Source organism: Rosa rugosa, chromosome 3 (genome assembly GCF_958449725.1).
Source record: "Rosa rugosa chromosome 3, drRosRugo1.1, whole genome shotgun sequence".
Taxonomy (NCBI): domain Eukaryota; kingdom Viridiplantae; phylum Streptophyta; class Magnoliopsida; order Rosales; family Rosaceae; genus Rosa; species Rosa rugosa.
Genome location: NC_084822.1, coordinates 29,493,267 through 29,515,567, shown reverse-complemented (window position 1 = coordinate 29,515,567; position 22,301 = coordinate 29,493,267). Strand labels below are relative to the sequence as shown.

General features: G+C 38.5%; 1 protein-coding gene across 1 annotated transcript; it reads right to left on the bottom strand.

The window, feature by feature from the left end:
- Positions 1-710: 710 nt before the first annotated feature.
- LOC133739516 (protein NO VEIN-like) lies at positions 711-18,834 on the bottom strand. The gene is made up of 13 exons (XM_062167301.1): positions 18,228-18,834; positions 17,441-17,778; positions 16,400-17,048; positions 15,681-15,785; positions 14,813-15,002; positions 11,357-13,116; positions 10,614-10,826; positions 5,888-8,125; positions 4,380-4,489; positions 3,117-3,519; positions 2,729-3,043; positions 2,244-2,501; positions 711-1,925 (listed from the first exon to the last, which is right to left on the bottom strand). Exons 1-13 carry the CDS (start codon positions 18,675-18,677, stop codon positions 816-818), a joined length of 8,139 nt encoding a protein of 2,712 aa, XP_062023285.1. The 5' UTR covers positions 18,678-18,834; the 3' UTR covers positions 711-815.
- Between the last annotated feature and the right edge of the window lie 3,467 nt (positions 18,835-22,301).

The following is a 22,301-nucleotide window of genomic DNA, read 5'->3' as shown; positions in this document are numbered from 1 at the left end:
ATCTGCATCTATTGCAATAATATCATGAAAGCCTTTGTGCAGTAGAGGCTTCATTGATGCATTTATCCCCATTGTAACATAAAAAAAAATAAAAAATAAAAAAGAATAATAAAAAATCTCTTACAAACTTCACAAAAATTTATGCCATTTCCCAATCTGCATCATCGGGTGACCCAACCCTCTTCCTACAAGTTTTAGACTTTGAATCCTCTGCATTGGCCTAGCTCATATTTTAAACCTTATAGTCAGATCCGGTTTTATTTTGGACAAGTCAGTTGCAAGTATTAGAAATGCAATGAGGTATGTTAGGAAGAAAATGTAATATGCTGAATTTAGGAAGAAAATGCTGAATTGACCAGGGGAGTAATATGCTGACCTCCCGAAACGAGGGGAATGGTCCAATTCAGCATTTTCTTCCTAAAATACTCCACTGCACCCTTATTGACTACAACATTATCTACTGAAATGGTCAACTACATGGTTTCCATTAAAGGATCGCATTACAGGACACACTAATTTGGTGTCCACATTCTTTAGTACAAGGAAGACTAGAAGATGCCTGTTTTTAAAAAGATGGTCTCATAAGTGAAGTTGGTTTAACATGATGTTAAAAATCTCACCTGCAAGCTTTAGTTCAAGCGCGAGGTATCAATGATGCATAAATTACGAATGTCACAAAATTGGAGAAGATAGAAAAAGCTTAAAGAAGGTTACGCGCAGAACTCTCAGAGCTCGTATCTATTATAGGTAAATGAACCGTACAATGATTTCCACTACTGTTGTCCATCTCCTAATACACGTCTAACATGTCAATCTTAAGATACAATGGCGAAATCCTTCTGCTGCACAGGCACCAATACAGCTAACTTCAGTTGGCGAAGCTGGCATAACTTTGCCAGATTGTTGTACACTCTGACCTTTGCAACATTATTATCTAATAAGATGACATGAGCTATGCTAAAAGCTTCACCTTTCTCAACTGCAAATTGCAACTCATTCATTGATATTTCAAACCAATCTTTTCTTGCAGATTTCGTTGCTTTCACTTCAATGTACTCCTTATTGTTCTCCCCCAGCACTATGTCATAGGGTAGCCCTGTTTCATTGTGCTCATTAACCCACTTGACTGCTGACTTGCCGCCTTTCTCAACAAAATATTTAAAAGCAACAAGCTCTCCAAGTCTCCCAGTCATAATTGCTTGTGTAGCATTGGGTGTGCCATATCTAAGCTGCTCTCTCTTGCCAACATTGGATGAGCCCAACTCTGGAGGGTTGGAAACAAGACCGAGATTGATGGGATCAAATTCAATATGTGATGCAAAGTCAGAGTCATTGAAATGCTCCCCACGATGTTCTAGCAAATCATTATTGTCTGGCAAAGCTAAAGACGCAGTTGCTGAATAATCTTCCAACGTCCAATTAGCTTCCACAGAACTGTGAGCCAAATTATCTATTTGTCCAACAATTCCTTCAGAATCACCATCCATCTTATTTTGTAAGGCGCCATAGGGCTGTAAAACTGTTGGCTGTGTCTTAAAACCATGTGCACGAGCATAAGCAAACCCTGGTGCAGTTTTCCAATCAACAGGCGGCCAGTTTTCTGCTTTCCTTTTGGGTTTCCAACTGTTTTGTTCATTTACTTCCATTGAAGTATTACTTGTCTGGAGTGATTCATCATCCTCAGTCAATGAGTGCAAAGAAGAAGGGGACCAAACACATTCCCCATCAGGAAGCTTTGGCACCTTTTGGCTATTGAGGATAAATAACTCTATCTGCTCCTCGTTCGAACCTGATTTTTCCATGGTTGTGATGATATGAAGGAAATTCGCCAAGTGCAGTTCAGGATTTCCATTAAAAAACAAACGAGAAAGTTCCATAAATAATGTGTGAGAATCTGATTCTCGGGTTGTATACAACATGCTACCCTGTATTGACATGAATAAAGGAACAAGGTTATGAGAGAAATCTATCAAAATCATAAACCAGTTGCAAACAACATTTGAGAGATTTGATTCAAAGGAGAAGAGTCTGCACATTTGGACAATACATTTCATTTTACCTTTTTCTTTTTCTTTTTTAACAAACAAAGTAGGATTTTGGACGATGCATGTTATATAACTGACATGATATGTTATAAAGTGCTATTCCCGTAGTTTAGCATGCTGTATAAACATATTTTGGTTCCAATAAACCTCTAAATCAGTTCGCAATTCAATAAAAGCAGTAATACACATTCAACATACCTTCAGAAGACAACTACATGCAACCCGCTTCTTAGATTCACTTCCAGCAACTTTTATAACATTTCGATAGTACAGCTCTTCAACAACTACTACTTGCAAACAATTTAGGATATCAAATCCAGACTGCTTGAGTTGAGAATATTTATCTGGGTGTAGACTATGCAAGTAGCGCTGTGCATATGGAAGAGCTGAATTTACCAATGCAGCTTCATTGCTACTGTCTTGCAGGCCATAATATATTGCCTCACGAGTCACAACCTGCATATAAATGCAAGAAGAAGGGTGATTCAAGTGTTAAAAGGATCTTTCATTTAGATTACAGGATTATATATTACACAATGTTGTATGGCATAACTATGCATAGGAAATCAATGATTATTATGACTTATTGAAGTTCAACGGTTTTCTTAAATCATGTCTCACATGTTTCACTCGCACTGCACACATGCGTGAAACCACACACCTGGGTATAGCACATATCTTACCTGTGAAAGAGCAGGAATCCCTAAAGTTTGCATGAGGTTCGACACTTTCGTACGTAGTATCTCTTCATTGTCCTTGGTCAATTGACCAAAGTATAAAAAATCAATACCATCCAAATGCTTAAACTGCTTGCTTAATTTCTTCTCATCACACCAGCATACAAGACCGAAGGATGGATGTAAAGAAACCCACTTATCATGTACAGTAGGAAGCACCGTGCATTCCATCTTCTTAAGAGAATCTCTAATGTAAACAATATCCTCAGGGCTCATTCCTGATTTCAGTCCATCAGTCCACTTAAGAAAGACTTGAAAAACCTGAGACAAGGAACACTTGGGTTATCCTGCAACTAACATTAGTTTTAATATTCTTCTATATTTGATTACTTACGGCATTAGCTGCTTGTGAAGGCAGAGCAACCTTTGATAAATGCAGCAAAATCTGTAGGTAGCTACGGAGAGGAGGGGTCTCAGGTACTCCACATCCATCAACAAAGAAGTCATGAAGGCCAGGATAAAAGTTGCACAATGTCTTATTCAAGGGGCCATGAGTAACACCTGTTGGGCTGCACTGAGGATGTATCTGCTTGATTTGGTCCACGAAGGAAGTCGAATCATACCAATATACTTCCTCAGGGGACAAAAATGTACCAGACACCACATCCTCATGCCTTGAGCTAGATGCGTATGGAACAAAAATAGAAGGTTTGGAATGGAACTCCTCTAAAACTCTCGGCTTCGAAGTGGCCATTTCGTTCCAGATTAATGTGTAAAATTTGAACATTTGCGCTATGCTGGAAGACGTAAAATTCAGTGCCAAAGTGTCAGCATCGTGCAAAACAAAACAAATAAAAGATAAAATGCAAATAAAGATTCGAGTTTCATTTGGTATCAGAAGGATAATGCTCAATGTAAGAAGATGCACTTAAATTGAGGTTTCTTTTATGTGATTCTTGGGCTTGATGGTAATAATGGTAACAATATCAAATGGCATACATTATTGAAACAAAAACTAAATCACCAAAGATCCTTCATCCAAATATTCTGTTATTGTCTTCATACAAATTACAGATCACGAAAGTTCTTTCATACTAACCCAACACTCTAGTCCTCAACAGCAAAGATAAAAATATTGTGGCCAGACTCAAATCACGACGAACAAGTGAGAAACTTAACCCAAATACTGATATAAAAGCTAACAGAAAGTATTTGCACTGCAGATAAAATTGTTCAAAAGCTTTTTATTTTTTATTTTTTTTATACCCAGAACCAGAAATACCGGTCCTGCTTGTGGAGTCAGGCTAAAAACTGGGGCCACTTGGCGAACTTTAGGAGACAGTAAACTCTAGTAATTAGCAAGGTAGATAGCATGAGGAGATTTGGATTTTGGACCCCACACCACATGGAAGAAAATCACGGGCCTGATCAGTCCTACTAAACCCTCACCAGAACTTGCAAAGGTTCTTGTCGTATGCATAGCTTAATACTTTGTGCGGATATAAAAAAAAAAGACAGACATGAATTCTTTGTTCTGCGAGCAATAAATATATTGCCGAACCCCAATAAATTAGGATAAGATATCCAATCTAAAAAACAGAAGCTAATGAAAGCACTTCAAAATAAATGAGGAAGATCACTATAGGGAAAAGCATACCTGGCCCTGAATGGGTTATCACACCTCCATAGTTTCAATACCTCTAGACCATCGTCAAGAGAAACTAATGTCTTGAACCCCATAGCACTTGCAAAATTTCCACTCCCTATCTGTTTCAAAAAAAAAAAAAAATGTATAGCATGAAAGATTGCTTTAAAAGGAGATATGATACTATCATACACCTTAAACTGTAATTCATGAGTAAACTGGATAAGCACAATAACAAGTAATCTATTGTCATAGAGTAGGAGGCTAAAGATAAAACAACACTTCAATTATTGAAAAAGATGTACAAAATTTCTACCAGTGAAATCAATTAGGACAGAATTTGATATAAGAAAGATACAGCCATCTCCAGATTGTATTAATGTATAACTATCATTACTCTAAAGATGATAAATTACCACAAAAAGAGGAGTAGTGGACACTAGAAGAATATAGAAAGGGACCAAATAACTAACGGATTCTTAAAGGTTGGCCATAAAGACTTCTGGGCAGCATGTATCAAAAGGGAACATACCGCAAGTCCTTGCCTCTGAGATGTAGGGATTTGTGTCAAAAAAAAATAAAATGAAAAGCTACAACTTCACATCTTGTTTTTCTATTGGACACATCCAATTTTACGCTAGAAAAATTATGTATAAATACTAGAGCAATAAGTATCATTTATAGCATCATAACAAATACAATAAAAAATTTATAGCTTCCACGATAAAGAATTGTGCGCACACACACACACAATAAGGGATCACTTTTTTTGTCTAAGTTGAGGGACTGCATATGTGGCCCACACACACACACACACACATTATATGAGACCCCTCCAATAAGGGATCACTTTTTTTGTCTAAGTCGAGGGACTGCATATGTGGCCCACTCCAGCCCCTACAATGTTTAGGTCTCTCTCTGTACCAACATCAGCCGAATCCGAAATAAGGTATCTAGTTGGAACCAAGCAAACACCCAAATTGTGTCCAATGTCCAATACTAACAGTTGATTATCATAATGAAAGCTATTTGCAAAATTATTTTTAATTTAACTGATGTTTTACAGAGATCTATGAGCCTAGAACTTGGACAGTTATTATCATGGAAACAGAATTGCATAGTGAGTCCCACATGTAATCTTTCAAATTGTGCAATTTAAGGGACCCTTATGTGATAGATATATAGATAAAAAGACAAGTAACATGCATGTACTGCTATAGCATAGCACATAAACTACTGTATATGCCAAAATTAAGCTCCACTAGCTCCATTTTTTTTTCTTTTTGTTTTCGCATATTTCAAACTGTAATGGGGTAAATCAGGAATACCATGACCTTAGATCTCTTGCAAAGAGGAGAGTAGAGAATATAACAGGACAGGAGACTGAATTGAGGTCATATTCACATATGCTAATTCTCATAAAGTCCCAATCCAACAACTCTGTGTTGGGAAGTATGGCTAAACAACTTAAGAAATAATAAAGCGGGAAGTAATTTAAGGTGGAAATATTTCAAACGAACCTTTGGAACAGAAAATGGAGCAGATGGACCAAGAACCGAGCGCACTGCATCACAATCGTGGTATAAATCTCTAGGATAGTGAAGTGCATCATCCATTGTTGATACTACCCATTGTGCATCACAGATGCTGCTTATAAATGAAGATTTAAAAGGCTTTTTCTCCACTACATCTTTAGAAGCGCAGTAGCCTGTAGCTTTTTCAAGATAGCATTCATCCCATAAACTATCAAGAACCTGTAAAAGATATTCACAGCCTTTTTTGTTGCCAGTTCTGGTCAACAGGGACAATAAACTGACCAATTCAGGGGACTCCCAATCTGTGACATTTGATCCAAGAGAAACCAAGTCCTTACATGTATCATTAAATCCTTTTTCAAAGTGAACTACTTTCACGAAATCCACGATGCCAATTTGCTGGAAAAATTCCCTCCACTCCGTTAGTCCACATTGGAGTGACTTTGTAACTGGATGCTTCAAATAGGAGATGTCAACCTCATGCCACATCATATCCACCATATTTATCAACTTATTTATGTCGACAGGATTTCCATATTCCTTACTGAAATGAATAGATATCTCAGCAGGTCGTTTAAAGCCATGATTTGTTAGTATATAAGCTTTATTTCGTAATTCTGACATTATGTATTCCTTTTCACCATGACAATCGGAGCAGGTCGACTGTAGGTGAACCATTACAAAGCAGAGATATTCGGTCATCAAATTCTTATCCCTAGCTGCATTTCTGTTATCAGATATAGCTGGCAAGATGTGTACCTTGACAATTTCATGCGCGGACAACTGCTGGACACCAATTCTACGAAGCATACGTATTTGTTTGTCAATTGTAGTCACATCCATGGATGACATATCTACACATGATGTCGAAAGGAAGGCAGGGCTTACGATACGAAGATTAGCATACAAGTTAGGAAAAGACTCAAGTCCATGCTGACCCTCAAACCCAGTGCTCAAGGCATCAAAATGTAACCAAATTGGGTCTTTGTCTACTGCACCATATGTACCATCTGAAAGAGGAATGAATGGAATTTTTCGGAGTTCTTCTATCAAATCCATTCCAAGTCCAGAGTCAAATGATGTTTCCACAGAAGCATTGAATGACATTGCATACAGTTCACTTAGCCAAGAGGTCAACCAACCCAGTCCCATTGATGTGAGGCCATTTTGCAAACGACATAAGGAGTCCATAACTTGAAGCAGAACTTTGGGTCCATAGTCTGCAATGCCGAGTGCTCTTGCAAGTGGATCAGGCAGAACTATATTTTTATCCAACAACCCAAGGCCAAGATGCTCCCGAAGTAAACTATCAGGCAAAAGCAATCGGGCCTGCTCATTCCAACCTCTTAGGACCTTGCAAGGAGGAACCCACTCGTTATTTCCTCCTTCCAGGAGTAAGCAATTTGACATCCGTAATTTAGAAATGATTAATCGAGGAAGAGAAGAAAAAAACCCATGCACTTCCCCAACAAGTGGAACAAATGACATATAAGCTGCCACTGCTCTCCCGGGGTTCTCTCTAAAGCAGGGAAGAGAACAAAAAGACCTCTCAGCATTGACAAATAAACCAGGAAATTCTGATAATAGCCACTGGTTCCAGGGACTATCTCCATCCACTTCCTCTCTAGATGAAGGAAGAACAAAATCACCCTGAACAATAAACTTCAGGCCATAGGTTCTTAGAGGAAGAAATGCAAAAGCAGGCTGTTGCCCTAGATCTGGTCCATAACCACCATTATCTAATTCCTTCAATGTAAATGCTATGGAGATTTCTGTTGTTTGTACATCACTACGTATAAAATCCGCTTGCAATTTCTGAGATACTAAGAACCATGTCATTTTCTCTTTCCCATGTGAAACCTTTACTATACCATCTCCCACAGTTTCTTTTCTCATGACAGTCAGTGAATTATCAAGCAAGTTTCTAAACTTTATACATTGGAGGCGGTGAAGGAAGAGTAATAAAGATGGATGAAGATCTGAAAACATATTTATAATGCTTTTCATGACAGATCCATCTGAAAACTTCGATCTGAAAGGAAGAACAATACAAGTGTTCCAGAAGTTACTGTCCTGTTGATCACTGTCACTAGAAGTCAGCCTACTTAACATGTCAATGTTGCAAGGAGGTACAACTGTTGGCAGAAGAAAACCAATCTGACCCTGACTTATATCAAACTTGATATGGAATCCATTGGAATGAATTTCTGGAGCATCTGTGACCTGCAGAAAACGTACATGTATTAAGGAAAGTAGTACAACAGGAAATTGGCTTTCTTAGTTTGAACACCAGATTACAGAGGCCCCTTCAACCTATATAACAAGTTCCTAACCAAAAGATCTCTCTTTTAGGATCAATGTATTACTTTGGGTATTTCTATTTGCACCCTAGAGTCTCACCACACCCAATGAATAAGATAAAAGCATGAGAAGAATATCACCAAATGCAGGGAAAGACATCTCCAACTACTATCAATAATCTGAGTAAGAAAAATATTGCTGAGATTGAGCTTTTCCCCAGCAACATTTTCAACAATTACTCCATAGTGCAGGTGATCAGAGAAAAATAAAAATTAAGAGAATAAACTGATTAGCTGATGGACCATGACAGGAAACAAAATATTTTGTATGACATGTTCTGTTCCATCTCTCCCTTCTTTTGTCTCATATCTGGACCATATTTGAACCATAAAGTAAAAACTTAATACTGTAGAGTGGGATCCCAAAATAACCATGTATCCAGTAGAGGAGATCTTAAAAACAGGAAATAGATCCTACAACAGCAAGCATGCATGCTGGGATAGAGTAATTTTTGGGGTGTCCCTCTGTTCTAAACCAGTTTGTGAGATTGGACTACCACTGTCAGTTAATTTCTTGGGGCTGTGACCAGTTACCCATTTTTAGCCCAAAAAATGCCCACTTACTCCACCAAGAGTTTTTTAACCCCATTTACCCAATCTTACATCTATTGACATTTTAGCCCCTGTTAATTAAATTAAAACCCATCCATCTCTTATCAGTCTCTCTCTCCTTCCCAAACTCTCTCTCTCTCCCCCCGATCTCCACCTCCACTCTCTCTCTCTCTCTCTCTCTCTCTCTCCTCCCCATGATCTCCACCTCCGGTCTGTCTCTCTCTCTCTGATCGCCGCGCCGAAGATGCAGTCCAAATCTGAACACGACGATGAAGCTCCAGTCGGCGATCCAACGTTCTCGTCGCCGTTCGATTGATCGGCGATCCAGCCACTCCAACGTCCTCGTCGCAGTTCATCGGCAATGTGTCTACTGCCCCTAACGCTGCCCCTAAACCCTAAACTTAACACGAAGACATTATTTGGGGGCAGTAATGTGTCTACTGCCCCCCACTAAACCATTAAAACTTGCCCCAGTTTTGTGAAGGGTTCTGACTTCGTATGAAGACATTATTTGGGGGCAGTAATGTGTCTACTGCCCCCCACTAAACCATTAAAACTTGCACCAATTAAGTGAAGGGTTCTGACTTCGTATGAAGACATTATTTGGGGGCAGTAATGTGTCTACCGCCCCCCACTAAACCATTAAAACTTGTACCAGTTTCAAGGATTCACAGTGTATTGCACTTTATCACAAACAAATCAACAAGAGATGATTACTGTCTCCTAAGAAAGACATTATTGGGTGGCACTAATGTGTCTACTGCCCCCCAATAGACCATCAAACATTACACCGCTTCCTATGTTTCGCAGATTATACAAGTTATTCACACTCAAAACAACAGATAATGTCTAAAAACCCACATTATGAGGGTCAATATTCTGTCTACTGCCCCCCACTAGACTGACACAAACAACACAATTTTTTTCATTTATCAACTACTGCAATTTAACACTACATTTACTTTGGAATAGCAGTTTTCAGTCCGTCAATAAATAAAGCAGTCATCATTGGCCCCCAATACAAAGTCTACTGGGGGGCACTAATGTTACAACTTTTATGGTTATGACTGCACAATAGCAGATAGCCATTTTCAGTCCGTCGTCGATTCCTTCAGAAGGTCAACCCCGGCCTCGCCGAGCTTCTCAGCGACGAGGACCGTCGGCTTGGCGTCGAGCCTGGCAGCGGAGAGCACGACGACGAGTTTCGGCGCGGCGATGGCTAGAGCAGGCGTCGTGGGCGACCTGCCGGAGGGATGGAGGGAGGGAGAGAGAGATCCGACGTCTTCTGGAGAGAGAGAGAGAGAGAGAGAGAGAGAGAGAGAGAGAGAGAGAGAGAGAGAGAGATAGAGAAATCGGTGAGGGGGGAGGAGAGAGAAATCGGTGAGGGGGAGAGAGAGAGAGAGAGAAACTGAGAGTAGAGAGATTGAAGGAGAGGGCAAAAAAGTCCCAAAAATTAATAAAAAGAATTAATTGGGTAAAGGGGAAATAATCCCTTAGAGTGTTTTGGGTAAATGGGGTTTAAAAACTCTTAGTCGGGCAAGTGGGCACATTTTAAGCTAAAATTGGGTAAATGAGCATTTTCCCTAATTTCTTTCTTCCATTCTGCAGATTGGGACTGTGGCTTTGGTTTTGTGTTTTGAATCTCATATATGTATAGAAGTGATCTCCTTTTCCATGCTATGTAAGATATGATTTGGTTATTGATAAAAAAAATATTTTGGGGGGAGGGGGGTAGGGAGGGAGCGAATTTAACAAGAATTAATATACAATCAGAAAAACTAGTAATTTTAGTGACCTACCCGAAACACAGATTTGAAACCAATGCCCTTCCGCCCAATATAGCCAGCATTAGATCCTTTCTTGGTTGAACTTCCAACATCACAAAGTGCTCTAATGTTCTCGGCAGAGAAGCCTTGCTCATTATTTAAAACAATAATACCCGAGTCTTGAAGAATGAATGTTAAAGTTGGTTCTACATATGTTGGGTATGTATTATCATCTGCATTTTGAACCTGAACAACAAAGAAGAATAAATATGTATGTAATTGAATATAAAGCATCAAAAGGTTATCAGTCAGAGGCTTATTTTCAACTGCAGACTCAACTATAGTGTCAAATACAAGATCGTATAAATCCAAAATAATAGACTTTAGAGTATTAAAAAGATCATGAAACAATCGTGCAATACATACTATAAACAAAAATTTGGTAGAGTCCTGCCCAAGGGTGTTACAATAACATTGATGATTCCCCACCCCAGGGACAACTTTATCCCTGCACCTGGGAATCATGTTGATCCCTTTTGATGGAACTAGAAAGGAATCAGGGTTTGATCAAATTTGCAAACAGGATCACCCAAGGGTGTTAATAAAAAATTTTGACCACAGCGGTAACATTGGGAATTTCATTTGTAGCCCAAGATAAATGAAAGAAGAGCAAAACAAACAAGGAAACAAAACTGTCCTATATGGTTACGTTCATCATTATTGTAGATAACTGCACAAAGCACAATAAAGAGTAAAAAATAAAAAAGTGGTCTTACCAGCTCAAGAAGAAAATGTGAATCCTGAGAATACAATTCCTGTGAAAGACAATGTAGAGCTCTCCCTAAGCGAGCATGATGCTTCTTCAACATGATACTTTCAGAGGTCGTTTGGCTTGAATGAAGACCAAATTCATCTCTTCTGATTGACTCAATCACCTGGGATGCATCTTCATATTCACTAATTTTGGCAGAATGTTGTGTGTAACCACTGCCAGCTCTCTCATCAGAGATTTCCGCACCACTAATTTTCAGAGAGACATCAGTACATCCAAATTCCTGCACATCTTCCCTAACAGATCCAGCCATGCTCCCTCCAGAAGTCACAAAATTATCTGAAACATCTTGCAAGGGCTCTGAACCTGACCCCATTTCATATCCAACAGCATTGGAACATGAGGCCCCAGATATGAACGACTGAGCCATACCATTGGAAAGAAATGTGTAGTAATCATTAATCCACTCAACTATACCAAGAGACAAACCAACTTCATGAAGCATGATACGTTGCTCTGATTGGCTGCACTCACTCAATATGGCCGAAGCAGCATGTTTGACAACAGACTGCATTCCCGAAAGCAATACATCAGCAGCAAAACCACGAAATTCTGCAGGTAAATACCCAAGACATTCAAGGACAAATCTTGATATAATGGGTTTTCCAATATCTGTCTTGTGTAAGTCTCTGTGTGATAGTTTACCAGCTGCAATTTCACCAATCATTTGTTGTCCAGACAACGCTTTTCCATAATTAAGAGAATTCTTATTGTCATGTACTACCATGTCATCTACAAAATTTTTCAAAATGACTTCAAATGCATGTTGCATGTGGATTTTCAAAAGAGGCACATGGACATGTTTTTCTCCCCCAACTAGTGAAAATAGAGATAACAATTTCACTGCTGTTTGGAAAGAGGATCCTTGAAGGGCAGCTTCCACGAAGGAATCTACAGTAGCTGATTGGTCTAACCGAAAGACTTTTCCATCTTTGGTCACCAAACACAACAATTCATCTGTGTTAACTTCATTTAATAACCATGGTACAAGAGGACCAAGTGAAGGAGCAAACAAAAGGTCCCAGTGTGACCATAAGTTTAAGTCAGACATCATTGGTGCCCTAGCTAAGACTTTAATTGCATCCTTGGATGTAACATGGGTTTTTGCTTTCTGGCCACTGTCAGAACTCAATGACATGCTTTTCAATAGGACGTTCTCATAATGTACTGATGAGTCTATCGCATAGCTAGTGCCATGTAATGCCATTGAGAACAGAACACATTTGGAAATCACAGCATTTTTATGCTTTCCTACTATGCTTAAGAAATCTTCTACTGAACCATTTTCAATAGTTTTGAAACTAACCAATGGGAATTGCTTCCTAAGCAGCAACAGAATGTCCTGTTTTGTGATATTTTCATCCTCCCATAAACTATTTAAAGCTTGAGATAGTAAAACAACCAAATGGTGCTGGAGCATGCAAACTTCCAAAGGGCACTTCTCAATTACATCATCAGTCAGGAACTTGCACAGGTCTTGTGGAAGTAGACCAGCATAATTTTCTAAGAACCTTAAAAACTCTCCATGACCAAGCGATCTAAATTCCTTGACAGAAAATTCTTCCACTAACCATAGTTCACAACTGTAAAGCTTTGTCAAGAAGGTACATATTTTCTCCTGAAGTGATTTACCATTGCCATGTACACCTCGATCAATCTCAAAATACATTGTAAGTTTCCTGATTATGTCCTCAACAGAAACACCTGTCAAATTTAATTACAAAATACCATAAGGTTTACAAATCTACTGAAAGAACACATATAAAAAGGGGTGCCAATGTAAAAGAGGAAAGGGGTTTGTGAATATCTCTTCTTCTTTTCTTTTTTTTCTTTTTTTTTTTTGACAAGAAACAGCTTTTTATTACTAAAAAGGGTCTGAATATCTATTAATAAAATGGGCACCATAATGATCATTTGCGAGGCTAACCTGCTATTGAATCCATTTACAATAATCAAACAGACATCTCTGTATTGATGAACATCAATAAATAAATAAAGGAAAAAAAAAAAAAGCCTCTGAGACAGAGAATTGACCAAATATGAGTGCCAACCCTCTATTAAATAATACGGCAGGTGAACTCCAGCAGCTTCAGACAACCAATAGTCAATTTACTCTTTAAACCATAAATCTAGTTACCAGCTAAACTAATTAGGAAAGTTCATCATTGGTGTTGATTCAACAATAATCACAAACAACTAGCCTCGCCAGCAATATGGTAAGGATTCTGGGTAGGGGAAAGGGCTACTTCCAATGTAATACAGCCTTCTGCCATTGAACCATACCAGAATTGACTGAACTAGAGAACAAAACTGGTAGTGCTAAAAATATTCGTTGAGCTAATTTTCAACTAGCAAATAGTCAAAATACTAAAGATGATGTCATGTCCTAGATGGACATACTTTATGTTATTTTCCTTTCTACCGAAAGGGTACATAATGTATAATTTTTCAAAACACTATCTGATAGTGTACATAAGGCTTAGTTAGCTGTTAAAATATTATTTGATTTCTAGGATTCAAATCTTCTCAACAGTGGATCTACAAATAAAGAAGACATCTCGTTTTCCTTACTCATACAGGCAGTCCTAACCCATGAACTTTTATGAAGGACACGTAACTTTTGCAAAACAAGACAATTACCTAGATCAAGCAGTGGCTCTTACTTCCAAACACTAAACACTACAAATATTAATGGGATAACTGACATTTCATATACCATCGAAAGATATACTTTCAGCTACTCACTTATTCAACATTCAGTTATCTAATCAGGGTTAGTAGAAAATTAAAAAAAAAATGAAATAAAATAAAATAAAGAATAACCAAAAGAAAAAGAAAGAAAGAAAACAATGATGTTTTATCAAAGAAAATAGAAGATGAACGAAAAATGCAAACGAGACAATACATCACCACCCTTTAACTAGAATGCCAACTTTTCAAAGCAGCATTACTTAGATTATATGTGCTCATCAGACATCAGGACTAAACATTTAGGAGAAACCTATATGATGGAGGTGGAGGAATCTCTGTAACAGAAAGTGTGGACTCTTCAGGAGAGGAATCTCTGTAACACATGTTACTAGAAACTGTGGTATTTTCACTAACTAAATCTAATGCAAGGAGATACATTGGACTCTTCAGGAGAATTATCATGTGATTTGTATGTTATGCTCTTATACTTCAGCATTTCAGGCAGATTAGGGGAGCAAAGGCTCCACATGGAGTGCAAGTTTTGACATGGGAAAGTTTATATGTGTAAGGTAATCCAAAGTGGGTATTATGCATGCCTTTTCTCATTAAAGTATTTTGTGCAAAGCAGGAATGTAAAGTGGACAAGATTTTGTTTTATTTAATAAAATCTAGTTCTAGTCAAAAGAAATGAAAAGCCAACACGACTCACTCTGCCTGTGGTCTACAGCGTGTTCAGGAATGACTAGTGCATCCTTGGTACTTTTCACATCTTTAATACTTGGTTCAACATCTATGTTCACATATTCAGGACAGTTATCCGGAAGACTGTCAGTTAACCGACCAACAGTTTGGAATGCATCATACATGCTATCCCACAATCCGGATTTGATAGATGAGACCTGCAACGTGGAAGCAACAACTTCAGGTAAGTGACCATATATAGTTCCATAACAGTAATGAAGCATTGCACCCATGTAGTCACAGTAAAATCTATATATTTTAGAGACAAGAGTATTGCAGAAGTTAAATAATTTGTTCATAATATAACAATCAACCATCAATAGCGATAAATCTAATCAGTAGTCTTTCAATAAGAATATTTAACTTTCCTTTATACAGTAGAACTAGATGGCAAAGCAAACTAACAGGAAAAATAGCTAAGAAACTGAACGCTTTTTGTATTTTGCCGCATAAACCAAACAACCATTTGAAACTATTACTGATCGAGGATTTATGCTAAAAGCCACCAAAAAATTTCATCAATTTCATTAAAGATCATATTCTTTTGAACCTGTTTGGCACAGATGGAGACATCAAGGGAATTAATTATATAAAGGTTCAGTTGAAAGTTACCCTGAAGGAGTAAAGTACAGGATACTTAAATGTATCCAGTGGCAAAATTAAAATGAAAGCATGTGGATAAACGAGGATTTTGTACAGCGATATACATACACGCATGACATAAGCCATATTGTTATTCAAACTTTAACAACTTCTTGAACAAAACAGTTAAATATCCGCAAAATAATGTTATATTACTTGAACAATAAACCGATAAATGGAACACAATGACTTACAGCAACATTTAACAATCCAATTAATGGATCCAAATAAAACATTGACTTGATTTCCTTTTTCTTCTGAGCTTCTATGTTATTAAGCTGCAGTAATCTATCAAGTACCTACAAGAAACAGAAGGTATTTTCTAAGAACCCATTATTTTTAGAAACAAATATAAATAATAAAACAGTAGCTAAAAAGTTAACACTAAACTAATTTGACATGTACTTATTCTTGTGAGAAATATCAGCAAATACCTCCAATTCTTCCCAAAATGATTTCCCTTTTTCAGTAGCCTTCCCATAAACCCATTATATCAAAACTTCTAGTCAGAAAATGAGGCAAACTTTCTAGCATTATGTTTCTTCAAAAAAGTGATTTGGTCAAATTCAATATTACTTTTATTTCAATAGAAATTTCATTGGAAATTCTAAATAGCAGTCACAGTATGTGGAAATGTAAAGTTTGTGTATTCTTGTACGACAATTTCGACCACATGATGTAGCAGTCAACCATTGTCATGTGGTCTCTATAGCACTATCCAATGGTAAGTGCTACATTCATGTGCTTTGTACACAAAAAAAATTTGCTGTCTTCAGCATTATTCTCTCTTTCCTAGTTAACAGAAAACAAAAATTAATTTCATAATGGATACAAAACTATATACAGGTGTTACTACACTGTAAATGCAATTTTATGGTCAGCTGTACATATAATAACAACAGGATGAACATACCTCAGCCACAGTTTTCTGCCGACATGCCTCCTTCCAAGTTGTAATGAAGGTCTTTAAACAGCTATCTGTAATTGAGAGATCATTCTCATCCAAATTGTTAACCTCATTGGTTTTCCAGCCATGCCCTGTTCGAGGAGCATCTTCTCCCGTCTTATCTCTCTTACGCAATTTGGTGGGCACTGAGATTGGACTGTTTACATCTTCAGAGTTTCTTTTCTTTTTAGCTGACTGATTACTCTCACCAAGCTTTTGGGAGCAACTAGCTGGGGAATGCTGGTTCAATCCTAGCCGTTTCTTCTCTTCTAATTCAGAAGGGTAAGGACATCTGCTAGCTCGATCAGAAGTTGTAACAGATTTTGATAATAAGTTAACCTGATTGCCTGTCGAATGGTCATTAACTTCATCATCATCTTCATATGAATCATCATCACTACTGTCAGCCTCCGAGTCTTTTGAAGAATCAAACCTAATGTGCTTGCCACAAAACTTCTGTACGGAGGAAAATGATTCAACACGCTGAGAAATGTCGTTGAAACGTTCGTCTAGCTGCCTTTTCAATGAGAAGTAACGCTTATTGTTACCTTTCTTAGATGTTTGCTTAAGAACCTGTTCAGTTTTCTTCACATCCCGGATAGCAGAAATATGCATCCTATGATCATAAAAATTTGCTTTAATGAGTGGCATTGTAAGTTTGCATAATTTCATAGGTATAAATATGTATTGTGTGCCTGTCTGTATTGAAACGGACAGTTCAATTTACTTGAATACAAAATATTGTTAAGTAATCTTGGCCCATTGAAAACTAAATTATGATTGAAAAAGTTGCCTATTTGAAAACTAACACCTGTACCCTTTCTGCCTGCTCATAAGAGAAGCTACCCTTATAACCCAACAACCATAACATAGAATATTAACTGCTATATGTTATGGTGAATCTTTAAAGAAATATGATGCAACACCGGTAAAAAGGTATCTAACAAACCAGCTTATATTAATCATTCCTGTGTATCAAAATGTAGAAACAAATAATTTGTGACATACCCCATGCTCTGAATTCGTATTCCAAGATCTTCCTTGCTTGCAACTGATCGCTTCTTTACAATGAAATCTAAAAATTCTTCAATCTTAATTTCTTTATTCTTGCAGGTATCCATGTACTCAGAGAGTAAAGATATTATCTCATCGCTAGTAATCTTATAAACTTCATTAGTATCAGGCTTCACTGAGTAATAATGCAAAACAAGTGGGTGTCGCACCAAAGGGCCCAACCCTAGCTCTTCAAACTTCTCGATGCCCTCATTCTTGCAGACTGCTACTTCCAGATCATATAATGAAGAAATTCTTCGAACCGCAACAAAACACTGAATAAATGCATTTATCTATATCCCAACAGAAAATAAGTAATTAGAGGCAGGATTTAATCGAGAGAGACAGAAAATTTAACCAGGTATATTATTCTTCATTGCCAAGTAAACAGAGAAATCATATAGCATGCTCCTCATGATTGCTTCTATTATGACAAGGGCCAATTACTCATTCCCCCTAAGCAACTAATCATAGGTGAATCCAGAAGACAAACAACACCGGACTCACATAATCACAGAAAGTCTAGCTCTCATTCAAGTCGAGAATTATTATCGAAAACCACATGAGTATCTAGTGTAAATGAATGAATTCACTACATTCCTAACGAGTATTTTAGTTACAAAAGCGAAACGTTTCTCTCTTATCTTGTATATCAATTACAATTTTTTTCCATACAATTGTTGCAACCACACAAAGCATTTACCAGATTAACAATGAAAATCGGAAATGGAATTTCCATTACCTTGCCTTCAGTGAACATGAGGCGGTGTAGAGACGGCACCTGCTGCATCTGAAACCCCAGAGAGCTCCAGCCATCAATCTGGAGCATCAGAAGCGCCGACTGCGAGACCTTCCACGCCGAGACGCTGTCGCCGGCGGCAACAAGTTCCGACCGAGCCTTCGCCACGGCGCGGTCGACTTTCTCCAGCAGCTCTTTGGAGTTACCCTGAGGCGGCGGAGGCCGAAACGGCGAATTCGAGAACTGCTGGGGAACGAAGCTAGGGTTCTGCGGTGGGAGATTGTTGGGGGAGAAGTTTCGGTAGGCATGGTGGTGGGGCGTAAAGGCAGGGTTTATAGGGTAGATGTATGGAGTGTTGGGGTTTTGGAGTGAGAAATTAGGGTTTAGAGGCTGTGCAAGCGGCGGCGGCTGACCCCATGCGCCGCCGGAGGAGCGAGAAGGACGTCCGTACATGGCGGCACGGGACTCTACCCTTGCTTAATTTGGCGCCAACTCCTTATTCCGGTGCTTCGTTTTATGTTCTTAGGTTGGGCACTTTGGCCTGTCTTTCTCCGTAGGGTTTAGAGGGACTTTTTTTGTTAGTCTCATTCTGAGGGTTCAGAGGACTTTAGGGTTTTAGGCCTAATATAAAGAAATTTAACAATACAACAATAAATTCATATTTGGCTCATTCCTTTTTATTTTACGAGAATATTTGAGTGGTTAAAAAGGGAAAGAAAAATGAGATGGCAGAGAATTGAGTTAGAATTATGTTACTCGATCGAACCAAATTGATCTAATCAACAAGTGAAAGAGTCCATGAATCCAGAGAAAACCGTGAGCAGAGGCTCAAGATGCCCAATACCTATTATTGAACTCTCCATCGATGAATGATTGCCACTCTAGGGTTAGCGAGTCTGTATGTCTCTCCTTTTGTAGAGGATCTCTAGCAGTTTCTAAAGGAAGCATGTATTGAACTCTATACAAGACTTATAAAAAGATTTGCCAGAGTACATGAGTTGAGAGGATTTTTCTTTAAGTTTGTGACATAAGCACTTAAGCACATGAGTGAGAAAAACTTTCATATGCAATATGCTAAAGTAACACGAGTTTAAAGATACTCATATGTAGGAATTTTAACTTACTGCGACTAAAACATTGGTCCTCTTATACACGTTATACGTATCAAGCCAACTACTTGTTACAGCAAACTGCCACTTTATAAATTGAGTTAATTTGATTAAAGTGCAAAAGCTAGACCCTATACATCAATTTTGTTGTTAATTGCAGTCCAATGATTCAGCTGTCACCTCAGATTTATTTCTTTTTCCATCTTGTTGACTCAACCCTCATTAGTTTTTCTTTTTACATGACTAATATGCCCTTATTGAATGTCTTTGCACATAAAAGTCAAAAATTAATATGATTAAAATTAGCAATCTTATTAGTAATTTAAAGAGGTTTTTGAATATAAGTCCAATTTTATTCCACCATAATGGATGCAGTCCATAGGTAATTTTATTATCAATCTAGGTCCATTGACTTTTGTCATTATATTTTCATGCCCATTTTGCCCCTTGAGTTAAATATAGAAACAAATTAATTGCCTTTAAGCATTAATTTATTCATTTTTTTTTTCAGTTTGGATTTTGAACCCATGATGAACCTGCAATAATTCAAAATATAATTAGTACTATAAAATTAGTAAATAGAGATGGGAAATCAACCTAACTGGAAGGTGCAAAAAAAAAAGTTCATCAAAACGTTCTAGCTAAAAGATATGTATAATCTAAGTAAGAGATATAAATTTAAGGATTTCTTCTAGTGTAGAGATCACTCTGTGACGATCTTCAACAACTTTGCTGCCAATTCTTTTGAGGTAGTACATATGATAAACGTAAAATCCACTGGAGGTCTTAGGAGAGGATGTGCCTTCCAAAAGCTCAAGGAGGTCTGGGTTTCAAAAATCTTCATGCTCACAACCTGGCCATGTTGGCAAAGCAAGGATGGCGTTTACTCTCCCATCCTTCTACGCTTGTAGCCCAAGTTTTCAAGGCGCTATACTATCCTCATGGTACTTTCCTCACTGCGGATATGGGGGAGCGACCATCGTACTCTTGGAGGAGTATTATGGAGGCTAGGCCTGTATTGCAGGCTGGATTAACCTGGCGGATTGGCAACGGGGCTTCTGTGGGTATATGGGATTCGGACTGGATTCCACAGGTTTCTCATCATTCCTTAGTCCGGCCTCTGGATACTATCTTTGAGAGAGTTGCAGATTTGATTAACCAGTCTACATGGTCGTGGGATGAGGCTGCTGTACTAATGTGTTTTGAGCCTCAGGTGGCTACACAGGTTCTCTCCATCCCTCTTAGTAGACATCATGGTCAAGATCGAGTGGCGTGGAAATTGCACAAGAGAGGTTTCTTCTCGGTGAAGTCCGCTTATACGGTAGCTTGTGATCTTGTCATGGGCTACCAGTTCGCTTCAACTTCAGTTGGAGACCCGTATGGTCCGGTCTGGAGGGCTCTTTGGAAGGCAAAAGTCCCCAGTAAGGTTGTTATCTTTGGGTGGCGGGCAGTGCAGAACCTCCTTCCTACTCGAGCTGCTCTGTCGACCAAAGGGTACTCGGGGGATCTACATTGTGTTGTCTACTCCAATGCTATTGAATCAGTGGAGCATTTGTTCTGCCAGTGTCCCTTCTCTACAGAGATCCTAGGTGCTCCTCCATTCCATCTTCAGTCTTCATCTGCCACTTGGAAGGACTGGTTCCTGGAGAGAGCTACTTCTATGCCTCCCGAGCTTTTTGATAAACTTCTTGTTCTGATGTGGAGTATCTGGAGGAATCGGAATGAGAAGCTGTGGAGGGATCGGACTCAAACAGGGTTGGGGGTTGCGGCCTCTGCAATGGCCTGGTTTGAGGAGTATTCCCGAGTCCACAGGGATGATGCACCGTTGGTGCGAAGTCATCCTCCTCGTAGGAAGAAATGGATGGCACCCATGGAAGATAGGCTTAAGTTAAACGTGGATGGGGCTTTCCTTCCAACTGTTCAGTATGGCGGTACAGGTGGAGTGTTAAGGAATGCCCATGGAGGTTTCATTGCTGCGTTCTCTTACAGGTCAGCTTTCGTTACCTCTCCATTGCATACTGAACTGGTGGCTATCAAGTATGGCCTAGAGTTGTTGCAGGCCTTGAATGTTACACGGGCTGTGATTGAGAGTGATTGTCTATATGCGATTCAGGCTATCAATTCCATGGCTGAGGATCTTTCTGATTTAGCTGCTTTGATTTCTGATATCAAAGGTTTAGTGAATGTCATGGGGGAGATTGTAATCAGTTTTACTCCTAGACAAGCAAATATGGTTGCTCATCGTCTAGCTAGTCATAGTTTTGATTCAAATGTCCATCTTGAATGGTTTACTATTGCTCCAGAGTTTATACTGGATGCCCTCTTGTACGATTGTAATCGTATCTAGTTAATAAAGTTTCTTCTTCAAAAAAAAAAAAAAAGAGATATACGATTACGGATTAATGTTCTTTGATTACTTAATTGAGACATGTACCTAAGTAAGAGATATAAATTTACGAATTAGTTTTCTTCTATTGTAGGTAGATATAATAAAGACACATATGGTGAGAAAAACCACATATATATGAGCCGATGACTTAGTAACAAGTCTGCCATACTGTCATCAGATCGAACCTAGTTCACTTTGATTTTGAGGAGAGTCTGTTGTTGCTGATTATGCTTGGTGTCGTCGCTTTTGATGCAGCCTTGCTTCATTTGTTCAATGCAAGCGACATTATCCTCATAAATGCTCGTAGGCTCATTTGTGGTAGACTTCAAACTTTATAAGTGCTTCGAACATGCATAATTATGGATCCAATCCATAATCATTTGCTAACTGCTTCATGAAGAGCAATAGTTTTTGCATGGTTCGAAAATATAGCGACAATGGTCTGTTTTGTGGACTTCCAAGATATCGCAGTCTTATCCATGACGAACACATAATTAGTTTGGGAACGACCTTTGTGTGGGTCAGAGAGATACCCAGCATCAGCAAAACCTTCCAAAACACTAATGTTGTTTTGGGATA

Bases quoted from the DNA above. Each gene is read 5' to 3' on its own strand.
- LOC133739516 (XM_062167301.1), bottom strand. From the start codon at position 18,677: ATGTACGGACGTCCTTCTCGCTCCTCCGGCGGCGCATGGGGTCAGCCG. The intron at 17,779-18,227 runs GTAATGGAAATT...GTTGGGATATAG, and splicing joins TCATGTTCACTGAAGGCAAG to ATAAATGCATTTATTCAGTG. The intron at 3,044-3,116 runs GTAAGTAATCAA...TCCTTGTCTCAG, and splicing joins CTTCACAAGCAGCTAATGCC to GTTTTTCAAGTCTTTCTTAA.